The sequence below is a fragment of the Ipomoea nil genome, unplaced genomic scaffold (assembly GCF_001879475.1).
Source record: "Ipomoea nil cultivar Tokyo-kokei standard unplaced genomic scaffold, Asagao_1.1 scaffold0688, whole genome shotgun sequence".
Taxonomy (NCBI): Eukaryota; Viridiplantae; Streptophyta; class Magnoliopsida; order Solanales; family Convolvulaceae; genus Ipomoea; species Ipomoea nil.
Window position 1 is genome coordinate 4,857,890 of NW_017617116.1, and position 18,119 is coordinate 4,876,008.

Below are 18,119 nucleotides of genomic sequence, written 5' to 3' on the forward strand. Positions count from 1 at the left end.
CTCTGGCTAGTAACTGGCGGACCGAGTTCGACCTTTAATGCCTCAACGGCTCCTTGCCTTAACTGCTTTGAAGGCTCCCTCAACGGCCTCTCTGGACCGAGTCCTCACCTGGGCCTGGGCGACTCCTCGTCCTCGTTTGGCCTTGGACCGTCCTTCCGGGCTCTGAACTGGGCCTTCTTCTTCGGACCTGGGCCGAGTTCTGGACTCGGCCCATGCATTCTTTCTGGGCCTCTTTTCTTGGGCCGGGATTCTCACCCTATCAAACATAATTATGAACATATAGTTCTGTAATAATGAATATAAATATTCAATAATTGTGAATATGAAGTTCAAAAATTATGAATATTGCAAGGTGGACACGGTTCCACAGCATAATTTGCCTACGAGTACAGAACAACATGGATAAGTAATCGACAAACCGCCTGAATGAGTTGCTCACATGATTTTTTTATTTTATTTTATTTTATTTTTTTTTGTTTGTAAACCATGAGATGGTCTGGGTCTTTATCTGTTCGCTTAACGATTCAAGTCCACCCAACTAATCCTCATTCGCTTCGGGAGACACAGAAGTTAACCCAAGGGAGCTCATTTGCCACTTGAGCTATCCCTTTGGGGTTCACTCACATGAATTTAACTCATTGATTTAGTAAATCATATTTAGAAGAAGAGAGAAAATTTGAAATTTAAAAGTGGTAATGTGGAGATTATGCTTAAAGTTGACGAATTGGTACTTGACCATGTATCATCTACTGAGTTATTGAGTTAATTTGATTAACATTTTTTCACATGTTCTATTGGGTCAGGGCGTTGAGACCACTCAAATTGAATATTTAACCTTTTGGGAGAAAAGTAACAATGACAATTACACGCACAAGCTTAGCTGACTAATTCAATATGCAGTATTGGGGAAGAGTAAGAGTTGCGTGCAAACCACTCTCCTCTACTTTCCGTGAATCGGGAAGACACGCAAGCATGGTCGGACACGTGTACGAATCCCTTCCTCCGCTCTAAATTCGCTCTATCTAGCTCCACTACACTACTAGTCTACTACAGCGTGTAACCGTAACGCCCACGGCTCTCGGGAAGCGGGAATGGTGCTCGTCGGACTCTTCATATCGGCGACGAAGCTCGCCGGAGTCCTCGTGACGCTCTCGGTCGCCGCCAACGCTTTTTCCTACAACCATTACCGCAAGAAGAATCTCAAGCCTTTCTGTTCTCCCATTGACGAGTCTTTCGATACTCTCGCCGTCTTCGACGTTAATCCTGCCGGTAACTTCTAACTCACTCATATGCTAATCATCGCCATCCATAGGTGTACTTCTCTGTACTTAAATTGTGTTCATCAATTCATCGTCTGATTATACTGCGGCGCACAATCGTTTGCGTAATCTACGGTTTATTAAAACCAACCGGTCTCTGATTTCATTTCCGTTACAATGACTAATGTGCTTGATTATTAGTTATTGCTTCATTAGTGCAGTTAATTTGAAGAAAATTGCATATTCTAATTGTGGTGTTGTGTTTATATTCATTAACTATTGATGAACGCTATAAACTCAACCTTTAGCCTTCAATTTTTAACAATGATGATGCAAATAGTACTTGATTTTTCTGGACAAAATGCTAACCTTCAATCTGTTTATCATTGAAAATAATTGAAATTAAATATGAAAATGGATACTGTTTACTTAAAGCCTTTATTATTAAGATTTATGCTCTGGATTTTATTTATCAATATGTTTTTTTCATATGAACTTATCTAATCGATGACACTGAGCAATATCTTCAGGTCCCTTTTAGTAAACCACATGAACATGAGTATAGATTGAGGACTGTGAATAATCAATACTATAGGAACTTATTATATTATGTCAAAACTATCAGAAACCACACTTATCCAAAAGAACTTTCACCATAACTATAGGAACTGACATGTGTAGATTTCAAATAAACCGTTGCCTTCCAAGCAAAATCCTCAAGGACTCAAGGTTATTGGCATTGAGTTCGTAGTTTGCAATCCATATTTCTTTTTCCACTCATATGACTCAATGCAATATGTGCAGTGCTCTCCTACATGACAGTATTTTAATCTGTGCTCACTTTTTTGTCTGCCTGATATTCTATAGAAGGTGAGAAAGGGTTCTTCTTCGGATTGGCAACTGCACCAGCACATGTGGAAGACAGGCTTAATGATGCTTGGCTCCAGTTTGCTGAAGAGACTCCTTGTGAACAATCAAAATCAAATAATGAATCCCAACTAGCAGATGCACTATTGGCCTCTGCTACAGGTGATGGTGGCACCCAACAAGCTTCAGTACTACCAAGAACAGCTTCTCAGACCATAAAAAGAAGGAAGTCACTTAAGATAGCTATGGAGGCAAAAATTAGAGGATTTGAGAAGTACATAGAAGTAGAAGAATCTGTGCCTGCCGAGGCATGTCATCATACTGTTGCTGCCTGGCATAATGTTCCACACCCGTAAGTTCAATGAACCTAGCATAATGTTTTGATGTCTAGCTGACAGCATATTAATGCATACATGCCTCAATTTTAACTGGGCTGAAGTTGATGACCCATTAAGCTATCTCTCTTGAACTTCGGAGAACTGAGTTCCACAGTATTTGAAGCTACACCTATAAGATCATGACATTTTTCATTTGAACTTAAGCTTTCCATCATAATATGCATAGAATTGAAATAAAAACAAATGGACTGTTCCAATTATTTCAGGGAGGAAAGGCTAAGGTTTTGGTCTGACCCTGACACAGAATTGAAGCTGGCAAAGGATACTGGAGTCCAAGTGTTTAGGATGGGAATTGATTGGTCAAGGGTTATGCCTGAAGAGCCCAAGAATGGTTTAAAAGAATCTGTAAGTCTGACTCATGACTCTTTCAATTTTGCTACCATGATCCACCACAATCTAGTAGCTACATTGGGCTTTGACTTATCCTGAGTCAAGCTTCTATTTGACCCCATTTTCCCTTTGAGGGGGAGGGGCAGCCCTCCCAACTCCTATTACTCCATTCAAAAGGCTTGAACCCGAGACTTTGGTAAAGGGAAACTGAGCTCTTTCCTCTCAGACCACAGGTTGTTGGTCACTCACGACTATTATAAGTGTGTGTGTATCAACTCTTGATATGAGAGAATACCAAAATCTATATAGTTTTGCACAGATGCTTATCAAGGGTGTTGCTAGTTTCATAACTTTGGATCCTAATGTTTATGGTCTGAACAAAGACATAGAATTTATAAAGGATTGTAATAAAATATGTTGCTTGATATATTCGTAGGTCAACTATGCAGCTTTGGAGAGATATAAATGGATTGTAAATAGGGTGCGATTTTATGGGATGAAGGTAATGCTGACATTATTCCATCACTCGCTTCCACCATGGGCTGGAGAATATGGGGGGTGGAAGATGGAAAAGACCATTGACTACTTCTTGGAATTTACCAGGTTGGAGGCTCTGTATGAGCTTAGATCAAGATGCTGAACAGGCATATATTTATAATTTACTGAGCACTCACGTTATATGCCTAAAAATAGGATTTTTACTCTGCAATGGAATCCCTTGTAACTTGGCTGGAGGAATGGAATACTGCAGAAATTCTTTCTTTTATCTGCTCAATTAATTTGCTGGAATAATGCCTTGTTTTATCTTTTAGAACCTGACTAGCAGCATTACAGCATACTGCTATAGAAAATATGTGTCTATTACAAGCTTTACCAATATTTACTTCCTTTTCGTAGGCTTGTCGTTGACTCTGTATCAGATGTTGTGGACTACTGGGTAACATTCAATGAGCCTCATGTGTTCTGTATGCTCACTTATTGTGCTGGTGCTTGGCCTGGTGGTAATCCTGATATGCTGGAGGTTGCTACGTCTGCTTTACCCACTGGTGTTTTCAATCAAGCCATGCACTGGATGGCAATTGCACACTCAAAGGCCTACGATTACATCCATGAAAGGAGGTTAACAGCTTTTCTTCTATCATATTGGTTCTCGTTTTATCTTTTGATTGTATAATTGGATCTTTGTTAAATTTTTATTCTCAACAACTTTCTGAAGGATCTTTTCAAACTTATTAGGGATGGAAATTTTTTCCTTATGATTTATCCTGAAACCTTTGTCTTATATCTTGACTTTCTTCTTGCCCATACACTGCACTGCAGAGGATCGGGAACGCTAGTGGGAGTCGCACACCATGTCTCATTTATGCGTCCATATGGACTTTTTGACATTGCTGCTGTCTCAGTTGCTAATTCCTTGACTCTTTATCCTTATCTGGATGCTATTTCTGAGAAGCTGGATTATATTGGGATAAATTACTATGGACAGGTAATGCCCTATAGTTTACCTAGAAACCCTGACTTTTCCCCAATTTGGGCCAGTGGGTACTAAGTTGATTTTTTTTTTTTGTCCTTTTAATTTCCAGGAAGTTGTATGTGGTGCTGGACTGAAGCTTGTGGAAACTGATGAGTACAGTGAATCGGGCCGGGGGGTTTATCCTGATGGCTTGTATAGGGTTTTGCTTCAATTCCATGAAAGATACAAACATCTTAATGTGCCTTTCATAATCTCGGAGAATGGTGTTTCTGATGGAACAGATGTAATTAGACGACCATATATGTTGGAACATCTGTTGGCAGTTTTTGCGGCCACTCTAGCAGTATGATATTGAGACCTCAGTTGATAACTGTTGCTCCAATTTTTTTTTTTCTAGATTTATAGATTTTTAATGCCTGCCTACCACTGGCTGTCCTACAGGGTGTCCCAATACTTGGTTACTTGTTTTGGACAATTTCTGATAACTGGGAGTGGGCTGATGGCTATGGTCCGAAATTTGGACTTGTAGCAGTTGACCGTTCCAACAACCTTGCCAGGATTCCACGCCCTTCATACCATCTGTTTTCCAAGGTAACAATCTCTAAGTTAAAACTTCTGCTCACTATTGCTGGTGGTGCTTTTTCTTACATCATGTATTACAGGTTGTCACATCAGGTAAAATCACACGGCAGGATAGAGAGAATGCTTGGAATGAACTTCAAATTGCAGTAAAAGAGAAAAAAACAAGACCATTTTATCGCTCTGTGAACAAACATGGTTTAATGTATGCAGGTAATTATTTCAGTTTTTACAATTATAGTCTGTACCTTCTCTACTCATTTTGCTACGAAGTGTTTTTCTGTGTACAATTTTGTGCCAAATTTAGATATTATATAACCTAATGACTTTGCCAGTTCACACAACACATTATAGTCCCATCAACCTTGAATTTTACATAAATAATTTGCTTACCATTTAGTGTCAATTTATAGGCCACAGATGTGCCTAATTGTTTGTCCACTTTTCCAGGAGGTCTTGATGAGCCTATATGGCGACCATATATTGAACGTGATTGGCGGTTTGGACACTATGAAATGGAAGGTCTACAAGATCCATTGAGCCGAATTTCACGATTCATTCTCCGGCCCTTCTCCATCAAGAAGAAATCTAAATCCAAGACAGTGAATGAGGAAGCCAGTCTTGAGCCTCTAATGCAGAGCCTTTGATGCTCCTGCAAGAAATTATTGTGAAAATTCCATCAAATTTCTTCCGGTGAAGTTGGAGCAAGGTAACCTTCGCACACTACTTAATTTAAGCTCCACTCTTTATCTTCTCAAGGCTATCTGTAGACCTTGCATTTCAAGAAGAGTTCTTCTATAGTATTATATTTTCTAGAGTTCTTCTGTAGTCTATGCACACATTCAGTACTATATAGTATGAAAATTCATATTACCAACGAATCCCCTTTTACATGCCTTTATTTTTTCCTTTTATTTCTTCTTTTACATTGTTGGTTCAAGGAATGAGACTTGGTGAATTTACTGTTCTTCTAGTCACTGCTGGAAAGATGTGGTTCAAGATATAGTCAGAGATGTCCCTGGATGGAGGGGTAACATGATGATATTCATATTCTGTCAGATTGTATATAGCTTTGAAGTGCGAGTATCAACTCTGTATCTTGCATTGTTATTCGGCATCAGAAAAAATCAACTGTAATTTACTCGCGGATTGATGGATCGTCTATTCAACGCTGTAACATCTAATGCTTACTTATATCCGGAAAGTGTTGACAGCCTTCTTAGTTTTTTTTTTTTTTTTTTTTTTTTTTACCCAATTCGAGTTTTGATGTGATGAGCTTAGGATCGCTTTATTAGATACGCTCATCAAAAGATAAATTTTGTGTAATAAACTAGATAGTAATCACTTTAATCAACTGGTCCAGTGGCACGAAGTGACTCTTTCAATAAGTAGTTATGAGCATTTTTGAACTCCATTGTTGGTTGGTTTGGATTTGTTTTATATGTTTGTTTGTTTTTATTCTTTGCGGTATATAAAAAACAATGCAGTCCTTTTTGCCGTCTATAAAATTAGTACAATTTGTCACAAAGGGAAAATAGTAGCCGAACAATCGATTATTCTTAATTGTCCACATATTTAGTCCCCGTGGACTGTAGTGGCCTAGTCAAAGCTCAAAACCGCAAAGTCACAAGGAGATCACCGCTCTAATCTGTGACTCTGTTAGCAAAGAAAGCAGAGTTGAAATGGCGCCTCCTAATAGAACATTTTTACTTGTTGGTTTTCTTGTTATCTGGGTTTTATGCGCAGAATCATCATCCCCAAAAGCAGCACAGGAATCAGATAAGATAGGATATTTGCCAGGCCAACCAAGCGCCCCATTGCTCACCCACTTCTCTGGCTACATCACTGTAAATCAATCCCATGGGAGGGCCCTTTTCTACTGGTTCTTTGAGGCTAAATCTCACCCCTCCAACAAGCCTCTAGTCCTCTGGCTTAATGGAGGTACTCTAACTTCTAATGCCCATCTCATATTCACTTACCCAAATTGGGGTTTCAGCAAATTTATGTGGTTAGGTTTATTATTAGGTATTTAGGTCGATCTGTAATGTTACACCTTAAATGGTTAGCTCTCTTATCTTTATAGGCATACCCATTTTTTCTGTTTCGAGTTTTATGTTTTTGTTTGTGTTGGTGTTATTAAAGGACCTGGTTGCTCTTCAATTGGGTATGGAGCAGCTGCAGAGCTGGGCCCTCTCAGAGTTAAGAGAAATGGGGTTGGCCTTCACTTCAACAAGTATTCTTGGAATAAAGGTTTTTTTTTTTTTTTTTTTTTTCTTTTTTTTTTTTTTTTGGTACCACTTCATATAATTCCGGTTATAACTGTTGATTAGAATTGGATTGATTGAAGTTTAGGGCATGATCAGATTAACTTTGTAATTTGATTACAGAAGCCAATTTGTTGTTTGTGGAGTCTCCAGTTGGGGTTGGGTTCTCATACACAAACACATCCTCTGATTTAACCACATTGGATGACAAATTTGTTGGTAAAATCTCTATCCCCATCGAAATACAAATCTTTCTTTTCTATACGCAATTCTATTATTTGGTAAACGATTCCCGTTTTGATTACTTAGCTCAAGATACCTACAACTTTCTGGTCAATTGGTTGGAAAGGTTCCCGCAGTTCAAGGGTCATGACTTCTTCATAGCAGGAGAGAGCTACGCAGGTTTTACATGCCTCCACCTCAACATATTTTTGCTAGTTATTTAACTTTTCCGAGTTTCTATCTCAAGAAAGTTGCATTGTTTGATAATTGTAGGACACTACGTACCCCAACTGGCCGAGGTTGTGTTTGATAGAAACAGGGATAGGGGAATATACCCACGCATAAATCTCAAAGGTTTCATAGTATGTAAGCCTTGTTTCCATCGTATTTTTATTCTTCATACATGATGTAGTAGTGAATTGCTTCTTTGTCATTCTCCTTTTAGACTGCTACTAAGCATCTAAAATTTGCAGGTGGGGAACCCGGAAACGAATGATTATTATGATTATAAAGGCTTGTTAGAATATGCGTGGAGTCATGCCATAATTTCAGATCAACAGTATGATAAAGCGAAAGAAGTATGTGATTTTACACAGGAAAACTGGTCTGATAAATGCAATGAAGCAATGTCTATTGTATTCACCAAGTACGAAGAAATTGATATCTACAACATCTATGGTCCCAGATGTCTTCTAAATGGTTCTTCTTCGGCAACTGGTATCCGTGGTGTGCTGGATCTTGCTCTTACTAATAAGGTGATCCTACATAATAGTTAGCTTATCAGCCAATTTTGGCTTATTTGACCAGTGTTAATTGTTTGACTTGGTTAAAAAAATCAATATAAGTGTTTGGTTAATTAGGTTTTTGTAACTCCAAAATGCTAAAATTCAAAAAGCTGCTCAAAACAACTTTTTCAATTAGCTTTTTGAGAAAAGAAATTATACCAAACAGCTATCAGCTAACAGCTAATTACGAACCACCTTTCTACAATCAGCTAATGTTATCAACTAGTTATACCCTCTAATTAACCCAATCAGCTAACAGTCATTTGCTCTTCGACAAATGATTAAAACGAACATTTGCTCCATTTGGGTGCCTCGGGAACTCAGTTTTTGAGGGTACATTAAATTGCAGGAAAGAACTTATGCATACAGGAGGATGAAGCGAATACCCGGGGGTTATGATCCATGCTATTCCCCATATGCGGAGGAATACTTCAACAGGATTGATGTTCAAAAGGCTTTCCATGCAAATATTAGAGCACCGGGTTCTACTGTCAACTGGAAGACATGCAGGCTAGTCCCATTTGATTTTGCTTCTATTTCTTGAATCCATCTCGTTTATTTGCCTTCTACGTGATTTTTAATTCCGCATAGTTTTCATCTTTTACTTTAGTGATCCAGTATTTAGGGCATACAAATACACTACGTTCTCTCTACTGCCTGTGTATGAAAAGCTAATCAAAGGCGGTCTCAAGATTTGGATTTACAGGTACGGGAGACATTTTCCCTTTTCTTTCCCGTCTCTATTTTCCAGTCTACCCGTAATTTGTTTATAACCATCCTCCGGTGTTTATTGTGAAAAAAGTGGGGATGCCGATGGGAGAGTACCAGTAATTGGGTCAAGATACTGCATAGAAGCTCTTAAACTGCCTCTGAAATCCCCCTGGCGATCGTGGTTCCATAATCATCAGGTCAGTATCGATCCCACAAGATTTATTCTCCCGTTGAGCTCTGATCTCCTACTAGTTAGACATTCATTGCATTTCCTCACGCGATGCATCAGTATCTAACAATTTTAACGCCTGAAAATCTCGTACCCAATCATCGAAATGCAGGTAGGAGGAAGGATAGTCGAGTACCATGGGCTGACATTTGTAACGGTGAGAGGTGCAGGCCATCTCGTACCTCTCAATAAACCGAGTGAAGCTCTAGCTTTGATACATTCTTTCTTGTCCGGTGAAGAACTCCCAGCGCAGAGATGAACATCATCGCGCTCTTAGATTCGTTCGTATACTTGTATCAATTCGAAGAAATTCAGGAGCCCTAAACACCAGAATACTAGCTCAAACAGTTAACAGCATTGTGTAGTTCATGTTTGTGTAGCCAGAGAGTTGAATAATTTCTTCTCAACCCAAAGAAAGCTACAGACTTTTCTTCTTTCTTGCTATTTATTGTTTCTGTGATGAACAAAACTTGTTCTGTTGTACTAATAAGATAAGGATTTTATTACTTTGAATTAATTAAATCAAGGGCAATGTTATATGCAAAATACATTTTGTATGCATTTTCAGTTTTTCACCCCTACTTAAAAATTTGTAAAAACAAGAGACAAAGAAAGACACTTATACTTAGAAATGCCTAAGGCATCATTAACCCCGAGGAGAGTCAAAGATTTGGAGAGTGTTATGGAATGTACAAGTATTATAAAATGTATATATGTTAGACAGCTTGGAAATAATGTCTTGCTTCTTTCTTAGAAGCCTTCTAGTATGTATATATAGGACTGCATTTTCTCCTTTCTATAAGATGAATATATACACTTCTCCTTTACCTTCGTTCGTGGTATCAGAGCATGTTCAGTTCATTTTACGTTCACCTCGTTGTCGAGTTTTCGGTTGTTCACTTGAGATAGAGTTGGAAAATATACGAGAGAAAATATGAGTTTATAAATTATAATGCTATGAGATATACTAAATAATTGATTGGATTCCTTCTTGTAGTGGAGTTTTCAGTTGTCCACTTAAGGTGGAGTTTGAAAATATAAGAGAGAAAATATGAGTTTATAAATTATAATACTATAGGATATACTAACTAATTGATTGGATTCCTTCTCACAGTGTGGTTTAATTTATGTGCATTATAGTTCAAACATATTTAAATTTGTTTATAATTTTTTTATACAAATAATATTAATAATATTTTCTTTAAATTACTCCGTAATATTCAAGAAGAAATTATCCAATAATAATAATAATAATTTACATTTGAGACGAAGAGGGAAAAGGGTTGGTATTCACGCGCCTATATTGTATATCTCTTTGAAAAACAAAAAAACAAACCCTACTACAGTAATACTGTAAATTGTTCTCCCTGACGTCTCCCACTCATCAAACTCTCCGAAACAACGTTACTGCCTGGCTCTAAGTTGTTGTGGCTGATTCCAGATCCTACAGAACAAGCTCTAAATCCCTTTGTATTTCCAGGTATCAAATCTCTGACTCGAAATTGCTGTTTCTTTTGTTTTTGTTTTTGTTTTTTTTTTTTTTTTTTTGTTTTTTCATAATTGACTTAAATTTTGGCTATTCTCAATCGGTGGATATGATTTGGACCGTCTCAGTTTATGAAATTGAGTTTTTATCTAATAGTTTCAATTCTTTACTTGTTGAGATTTGAAATTCGTTGGAGATGTGAAATCTGAGGCAATCCTGGAGATTTTGAGTGTATTATCATATCACTAGTAAATCAAGATCCAATTGAGTTTTTGGTGAGATTTTGGATTTAAGTGTGTTGTGTATTCCCAGCTTCAGATATAAGCACTTTAGCTATCCAATCGTCCCTGTTAGGAAGTGTAAACTCGTAATGCGTTCTTAGAGATAATAAACCTAATTTCTCAGTGCTCAGAGAAACAGATTGTGAGTTTTTCTGTTTTTGAACAGTTGAAATTTTGGATAGTGCTTTCTTACAAGCTTTTGATTAAAAGATTGAAACAATTGCAATTTTTACAGTTAATGAGTTTCTATAATTTATTATACTTTGAATTCATACCCGCCTTATGGTTATTACCATTACCAATGATTGATTATAATTCACTTCGTTTTAGGCTTCCTAGAACTAACCATTTGTGTTAATTCATTATTTTTCTTATAATTGCACAATTGTTGTTTCCACGTTGTATACTGATTAGCCACATGAGATGAAATGTATTACACTTATAAATCATTATGCTGATGGACAACAAGGATATAAAAGGTTTCCGTGTTTGCACTACATGTTTCTCCTTGCTTCTAAATTTTATGTGTTTATACATGATATGATTGATTGGTTATGTTCTTTCTTCCTGATAAACTGTCTATTAGTAGTTTTGTTGAGAGCTGGTGCTTGACAAAGTGATTCAGAATTTCCGTTTACTACTAGTTTTTACTTGATTCGAATTTTGTTGGATGGGGTAAAGCTTTTAGGCCAATCTTATTTACTATTCCGTGTTATTGACAGTAGAATTTGTAGGACTAATGGCTGGGCGTGATGATTCCAATGGGGCAAAAGAAAAATCAGGCAATGGAATAGATGAGTTGCCGACATTCAGTGCTGAAAATATGCAGAACAATATGAAAATCATCTACTACAGGTTTGTTTTGATGCCTTTCTGAGACACTTGATCTGGTGGCATATGGTAAAGATTATATAATCTAATTAATGGAATTATCAACACTTTTTGGCGTATTTAAGCTCATATGCATTGGTAATTAAAGTACATAATCCATAACTATATCAAATAAATGAAATAATCATATGCCTTGCCTAACAACAACGTTGACCATCTGATTCTCTGCCTTTGCAAAAGACACAAGCTAGTAGTCATTGAAAGTTTGCTTATTTTTGCAATAATGCATGGATGCACAAATAGTCTTATTCATGTATTGAACTGTGAGTCTGGTATTTATCACATGATAAAATCATTTTTTAATGGAAAGACTATTTGGTTTAGAAACTCAAATTCATAGTGTTAAAGTTTAGGACACTGCAGATGATATGCATTTGTGAGTTCACTTTTATATATCAGGATAACTAGTTTTTCAGTCAGTGAAGAGATATACATCATGTGTTATGCTGTTATACATACAATAGAAGTGAACAACGGGAAATGGAAAGATACGAAAGAGAATCAGGAAAATATTAGCCTAGGTTTACAATGAAATTGTAGTTTTGCAGTTCCTCGCTTAGATTCTGTCCTATTATCTTTCCTTCCCCATCTTTTTCATCATTCTGTTTCTCATGCTGGCAATTTTCCACTTGATACTAAAATTTGGTTTCTGCTATTGCTCAGCCGCACGTTCATGTCCATCATTGGTGGTGTAATTGCTGGAATTCTGGGATTAACCGGCTTGATGGGCTTTATATTATATTTTCTTATCATGGGAATTACGTCAGCAGGATTGATTGCAAAAGCCAAGTTTTCGGTCTTTTCATACTTTGACAACTGGAACCGGATCATACTTGATGGATTCCTCGGGGGACTATTGGTATTTTCTTGAAAATCCAATTTCTTTTTTTCTTACATAATCTTTATCTCCCATTACTTTAATCTCTATTTCCTGGAGTTTGCCTTCACCGTTCCACCAAAACTACACTCACATATGATGGCTTGAATCAAGATCATATCATAGTTTTTGTTTTCTAAACACTATATGATTGACATTGTCTTCCATTCTGTGCAGTCGTTCGTGCTATTCTGGACGTATCCTTACTCAGTTTACCTACCCGTTCCAAATAATTTAAAGAAAAAAAAAGAAAGAAAGATTTTCTTTTAATAGATAATGTTATTTATCTTAGAGTTAATTTATCATTATTATCAAAATGAAATCCTTGACCCAAAGAAAGACTTGCATATGATATTGTCCACATATTCTGAGGTTCTGGAATGGAAAGGGGATCAGTGACAGGTGGTGCCATTTGAAGTAATCAGCAGTCTCAAAAACTCTCCCAAGAAAAATATCTTGTAGAATTTTTCTAATTTGACTTCTGATATTATCCCTTGTTTTCTTACCATTCTTATCAGTTGCAAAGATTGTGAAAGCTAAGTAGAAAAGAGAGTGTTGTCTCTCTCTTTTTGTGTTCTTTTTCCCAGTTTGTTTTACTTAGCATGGACATCCTTTTTGAGGATTCAAGAATTCACTACTTGACTACTCTGAAAAAATTAAATGTGTTGTAACTTTTTTTTTTTTTAAATTAAACTATTATATATATATATATATATATATATATATATATATATATATATATATATATATATTCTCTAGCGTTTGAATTACTTTTTAGGTGATGAAAGTATAGAACAGGTATTACCACCTTGCAAAGTGGACTCAGGTCAAAATACACAATTTACATACTCAAAGTTTACAATTCAAATTGTGGTTGAGTGGCATAGTTGTGTCTCCTCAAATGAGAGGTCTCTGGTTCGATATTTAATATGTAAATTGTGAGTATTTAGTATATAAAAATTGTGAACATTCAGAATGTAAATTGTTAACATTCAGTATATAAACTGTATATTTTTGGACTTGAGTCCTGGGTTCACAAAATAATTTGTCAAAATGGAGTCAATAGTACTAAAAAAAAAAAAAAAAAAAAAAAAAAAAAAAATAAAATCGAATGGTGCCCAATTCTATCAAGACAATAGGTTTGCATGCAGTGGCAAGGTCGTAAATAATTGTGATATGAAGGGTCGTGACCCAAAGCCTATTATTTGCCATTTGCCATAATCCACCCTTCACCTTTCAATGTAGGCTTCTCATTTGTTGACTGTTCAATCAAGAAACCCTCTAATTTCACAACCAACCAATCACCACCATTGCGACTATCAGAAAACTTAACTATCTTGATCAACCCAAAAAGTTGGTTAAATGTTGATTCCACAAAATTACAAGTTCAACTCTCAACAAAAAGAGTCTATTGACCTTTTTAATTTGAGCCAGTTAACTATGAATAACCTAAACTAGTACGAATTTTCCTTGCCATTCAAAAAAAAACTCAACTTTTATCTGGGGAGGGGGGAGAGAACAGTAAAAGACCAATATAATAGCGCATATATATGAGTTCAGGAAATACAACAGAAAACACAGAGACCATATAGCAGTACCAGGTTGGGAAATTAAAATGCAACAACACATCCTTCTACTGAACAACAAACAACTAATCTCTAAAGAGGTTTAAGATTACATGACTAACTAAACCGTTTATCCAGACCAGATTGATTATATGCATGTCCAGGATGGAGTCAACTCAAAACCACAAGGCTGGCTACAGCACTGTCATAGTACAAGAAAGGAGCACGGGGCGTCATTGCCTTCTTTCTATGGATGGAGGACATGGACTAAACAGAATGAGGAAAGGAGACGAATATTGACCTACAGATCGAAATGGTCAGGGTCCCATCCAAGATGAGTTTACCGCTTGGATGGTCTCTCATCATCCTCTCCCCCGTCATCATCAGAATCATCTTTGCCCGACCTTTTCCTCTTCGGTGGGGCCTCAACTTTCCCACCAGCATCATCGTCGTCATCCTCTTCCTCCTCTCCTTCAACGTCATCTTCCTCGCCATTCTCTTCAGGCTCAAAATCACTCGTATCTTCCTCATCCTCAGCAGTAGCACATGGCCTGACAAGGTACTCCGTTCCCAGATCCTCCTGGTTTCATACAGGAAAAACAAGTTAGAAAACAGCCCAAATAAGATCCAAGTTCAAGTAAAACATAGTTTCCACACCACAAAAAACGAAGAATTGATACCAAAATTCCACAAGCAATGGTTTAATTACTGATGCATAAGACTTTATGCCATACAAGTTTTAATAATTAATACGATTAAAAAAATTAAAAAGCCAGCCTTTTAAGTTTTAACATGCTCTGGTGGTTAAACACTGAATTTAAGAATTTTTCAACCATATATAGATACAAAGTTTGTCATGGAGCATGGTATTACAAAGACAAAATTAGCGAAAATATAAGCACTTTATTCACATTCAAGGACAAAAATAAAGTAGCTTGAAGTGTGTTGAGGAAGGGGTCTAAATCTAAATAAATTTGAATTAACCCAAACAGAGAAAACGTGAAGCTTGAGAATTCCTAAAACAACAAGTGAAAAGAAAAGACAGGGGAAAATGATTTTTTTTTTTTAATTTTGAAAAAGGAAAAAGAAAAAAAAATATAGTTGTTAGGCAAAATTAAGTAGAAGAATAGTTTCATCAAGCTATCAAATATTTTAATGCAATTTTTACATAAAATTTACTTTACCAAAACTTTGACTTTTCCAACCTTGCATCAAACTATTCTCTGTCAGATCTCTAAGTAAAAGAAGTCACAAGTGAAGATATAAACACAGATGAAGTTGCAAACAGACCCAAATCTAACAGATCTGAAAATGCCCAGTTCAGATTTAACACAACAGAAAGCATAATTAATAACCACCCATGAAAAATCCCCCAAAAAATTAGGCTAAAACTAATAAAGTTATCAACTTTCACAGGATTATCATACAAAAGAATAACAGATCTAAGAAAATTCAGGAGAAATCTAACCAAACAAATCAAAAAAAAAAAATCAAATCATATGAAATAAACTTTCAAATCGGTAAACAGAGCTATTGACACACAAAATTAATTAATCTAGGGTTTAGAATCATCACCTCCTCTTCTACGCCTTCCTCATCCTCGTCGTCTTCATCGTCGTCATCGTCATCATCGTCGTCGCCTTCATCGTCCTCCTCACCGTCGTCGCCGTCACCATCCTCATCGTCGTCGTCGTCGTCTACAGTGTGAACCTCCGGAGCAGCGGAGTTCGGCGGAGCTTCTTGCTCATCCTCATCATCATCGACGTCGTCTTCGTCTTCGTCATCGTCTTCCCCGTCGTCGTCTTCGCCGCCTTCGACTTCCCCCTCGTCGTCCCCGTCGACGACTTCCTCAACTTCCTCCTCGCTCTCCAGCTCTTCCAAGCTCCTCTCTTTCTCATAAACAGCCATTTTTTCCAGGAATTTGCAAGGAAAAATTCAGGAAAATTTTCGCAGGAAAATTAAATTAAATTTCAGAATTTTTCGAGGAAGAGAGAGGGGAATAGAGCAGCTTGTTCGTTCTTCAGAGTAGCAATGCAGGCCGATAGATCTCAGCCGTTGGAATTTCGGAATGAACCGGATCGATGACGTGGCGTATCATCGGACGGTGGAAGTGAAAGTATCGTATATCTCGTGTGCTTTTCGTGGGTTGCGGCGCTATGTATTCCACTGTCTTGTCAATACACTAATCACGTGCTTTGCGTGTGAGGGTATCTAGGGTTATTCGAGATACGGAGTATTTTTTAGAGATGGTTTTGAAAATTCATTTGGGCCGAAAACGCAGTGGATTTGGGCCGTTTGGAATTTTCTTACAAACAAATATTTGTATGGTCTTGTAAAAGCCCATTGAAGCTGGGCCCCCTCAGAAAGCCCATGGCCACCCTAATGGCAAATTATTGTATGGACCATGGTCCACACAATGTTATGTGGACCATAATAAAATGTACATTTTTAATATACTAAGTGTACATTATTTTTGTACTGAATGTACATTATACAATATAATGTACACTCAGAACAAAAATAATGTACATTCTCTGAATATAATGTACATTATTTTTGTACTGAATGTACATTATTTTTGTACTAAATGTACATTATTTTACAGTAGACAAAATATGGTCCACACAACTTGTGTGGACCATGGTCCATACAATAATGATTGCACCCTAATAAGTAATAACTAATAGGGCAAAATAGGCAAATTATGCTGTGCATCCGTATGCACCATATGCAAAAACGACGTCGTTTTATTAAAAACGCGCGTCTCCTCTTAAAAAAAAAATTTAGGTTCGATTCCCAGCAACAACATATGAACTAAAATTCCAGAATCGATGAACTATAATTCCAGAATCTATGAACTAAAGTTCCAGAATTTAATCTATGAACTAAAAATTTCAGAATGAATGAACTAAAATTTCAAAATCGATGAATTATAATTCCAGAATCAATGAACTAAAATTCCATAATCTATGAACTAAAATTCCATAATGAATGAGCAACATAATGCTGTTGCTGCAAACGAACCTGAATTTTTTTTAAGGGGAGACGCGCGTTTTTAATAAAACGACGTCGTTTTTGCATCCGTATGAACCATGCATGGTGCATACAAATGCACAGCATAACTACTCGGCAAATTATACTGAGTGACCGATAAATGTTTATTTTTAGTATATTGAAAATTATTTTTAATGTATTATAAGTTTATTTTTAAGTATTATACTAAATATTTACTAAATATGAATATTTAGTATGCTACAAATGAACTTGTAGGAAGGTGGTTTTCACTACATTATTGAGAGCGATTCTAAACTTGTGATTGAAAGGGAAAGGAATATCCCCATAGTCAATTGATAAATCTCATTGAAACCTATGTTGATGAAATTGAACATAATTGAAAAGTTGGAATGAAACATATTTTTACAGAAAAAAATAGAGTTGTTAATTGTTTAACTGGTGTTTTCTTAACTATTATCAAGGCATAATTAAGAGTTCAATACTTGGCCGTGACAGTGTGAAAATATCTACAAAATAAGTAAATTTCTTGTGCGTATCGACATTTGACCATATCTGTTGAGTCAATGAATTACCTTGATTGATATTCTCTCACATACTTTGTTAGAATGAGGTGTAAAATACCTTTAAGATCAGAAATTTAATCTTTTGGGAAGAAATTTACAATAGTGTAACCCCCTCGTTGGTTCAACAAATCATTGATGAGATAAGCTACAATTGAGTGCCTTCTATGTGTTCCCTTCCTCTTGTGACAAAATAAATAAATGAATAAACAAAATTAATATACGATTATCAATCCCCAACCAAATAGTAGGTCCACCATTACTTTCTAGCTCAGTAATAAAATGGCAGATATTTTCTGTCGGGCAGGATTATCATTGTTGTTATT

General features: G+C 36.5%; 4 protein-coding genes across 10 annotated transcripts; 3 read left to right on the plus strand and 1 right to left on the minus strand.

The window, feature by feature from the left end:
- The first annotated feature begins 1,019 nt into the window (after nt 1-1,019).
- Nucleotides 1,020-6,143, plus strand: LOC109176068 (beta-glucosidase-like SFR2, chloroplastic). Of its 3 annotated transcripts, none has more exons than XR_002053339.1 (11): nt 1,020-1,269; nt 2,127-2,478; nt 2,731-2,869; nt 3,291-3,457; nt 3,752-3,973; nt 4,175-4,340; nt 4,438-4,671; nt 4,770-4,919; nt 4,991-5,120; nt 5,358-5,616; nt 5,849-6,143. XR_002053339.1 is itself a non-coding variant. In XM_019325493.1 (10 exons), exons 1-10 carry the CDS (start codon nt 1,092-1,094, stop codon nt 5,552-5,554), a joined length of 1,935 nt encoding a protein of 644 aa, XP_019181038.1. In that variant the 5' UTR covers nt 1,020-1,091; the 3' UTR covers nt 5,555-5,798. The 3 variants fall into 3 exon arrangements, 1 of the variants encoding a protein (XP_019181038.1); XR_002053340.1 differs by having other exon boundaries at nt 5,882-6,143; XM_019325493.1 differs by lacking the exon at nt 5,849-6,143 and having other exon boundaries at nt 5,358-5,798.
- Nucleotides 6,144-6,434: 291 nt separating this feature from the next.
- LOC109176070 (serine carboxypeptidase-like 33) lies at nt 6,435-9,640 on the plus strand. Its single transcript, XM_019325494.1, has 10 exons — nt 6,435-6,848; nt 7,050-7,157; nt 7,295-7,390; nt 7,481-7,573; nt 7,667-7,755; nt 7,867-8,148; nt 8,528-8,688; nt 8,789-8,884; nt 8,981-9,086; nt 9,231-9,640. Exons 1-10 carry the CDS (start codon nt 6,590-6,592, stop codon nt 9,375-9,377), a joined length of 1,437 nt encoding a protein of 478 aa, XP_019181039.1. The 5' UTR covers nt 6,435-6,589; the 3' UTR covers nt 9,378-9,640.
- A 768-nt stretch (nt 9,641-10,408) lies between these two features.
- On the plus strand, nt 10,409-13,334 carry LOC109175923 (ER membrane protein complex subunit 6). Of its 5 annotated transcripts, none has more exons than XM_019325301.1 (6): nt 10,409-10,521; nt 10,575-10,598; nt 11,608-11,740; nt 12,440-12,635; nt 12,831-12,850; nt 12,994-13,334. In XM_019325301.1, exons 3-6 carry the CDS (start codon nt 11,625-11,627, stop codon nt 13,022-13,024), a joined length of 363 nt encoding a protein of 120 aa, XP_019180846.1. In that variant the 5' UTR covers nt 10,409-10,521; nt 10,575-10,598; nt 11,608-11,624; the 3' UTR covers nt 13,025-13,334. The 5 variants fall into 5 exon arrangements, with proteins under 5 accessions (XP_019180846.1, XP_019180847.1, XP_019180848.1 ...); XM_019325302.1 differs by having other exon boundaries at nt 11,611-11,740; XM_019325303.1 differs by having other exon boundaries at nt 11,620-11,740.
- An 841-nt stretch (nt 13,335-14,175) lies between these two features.
- Nucleotides 14,176-16,320, minus strand: LOC109175920 (prostatic spermine-binding protein-like). The gene is made up of 2 exons (XM_019325299.1): nt 15,794-16,320; nt 14,176-14,798 (listed from the first exon to the last, which is right to left on the minus strand). The coding sequence occupies exons 1-2, from the start codon at nt 16,124-16,126 to the stop codon at nt 14,559-14,561; spliced, it is 573 nt and encodes a 190-aa protein (XP_019180844.1). The 5' UTR covers nt 16,127-16,320; the 3' UTR covers nt 14,176-14,558.
- Between the last annotated feature and the right edge of the window lie 1,799 nt (nt 16,321-18,119).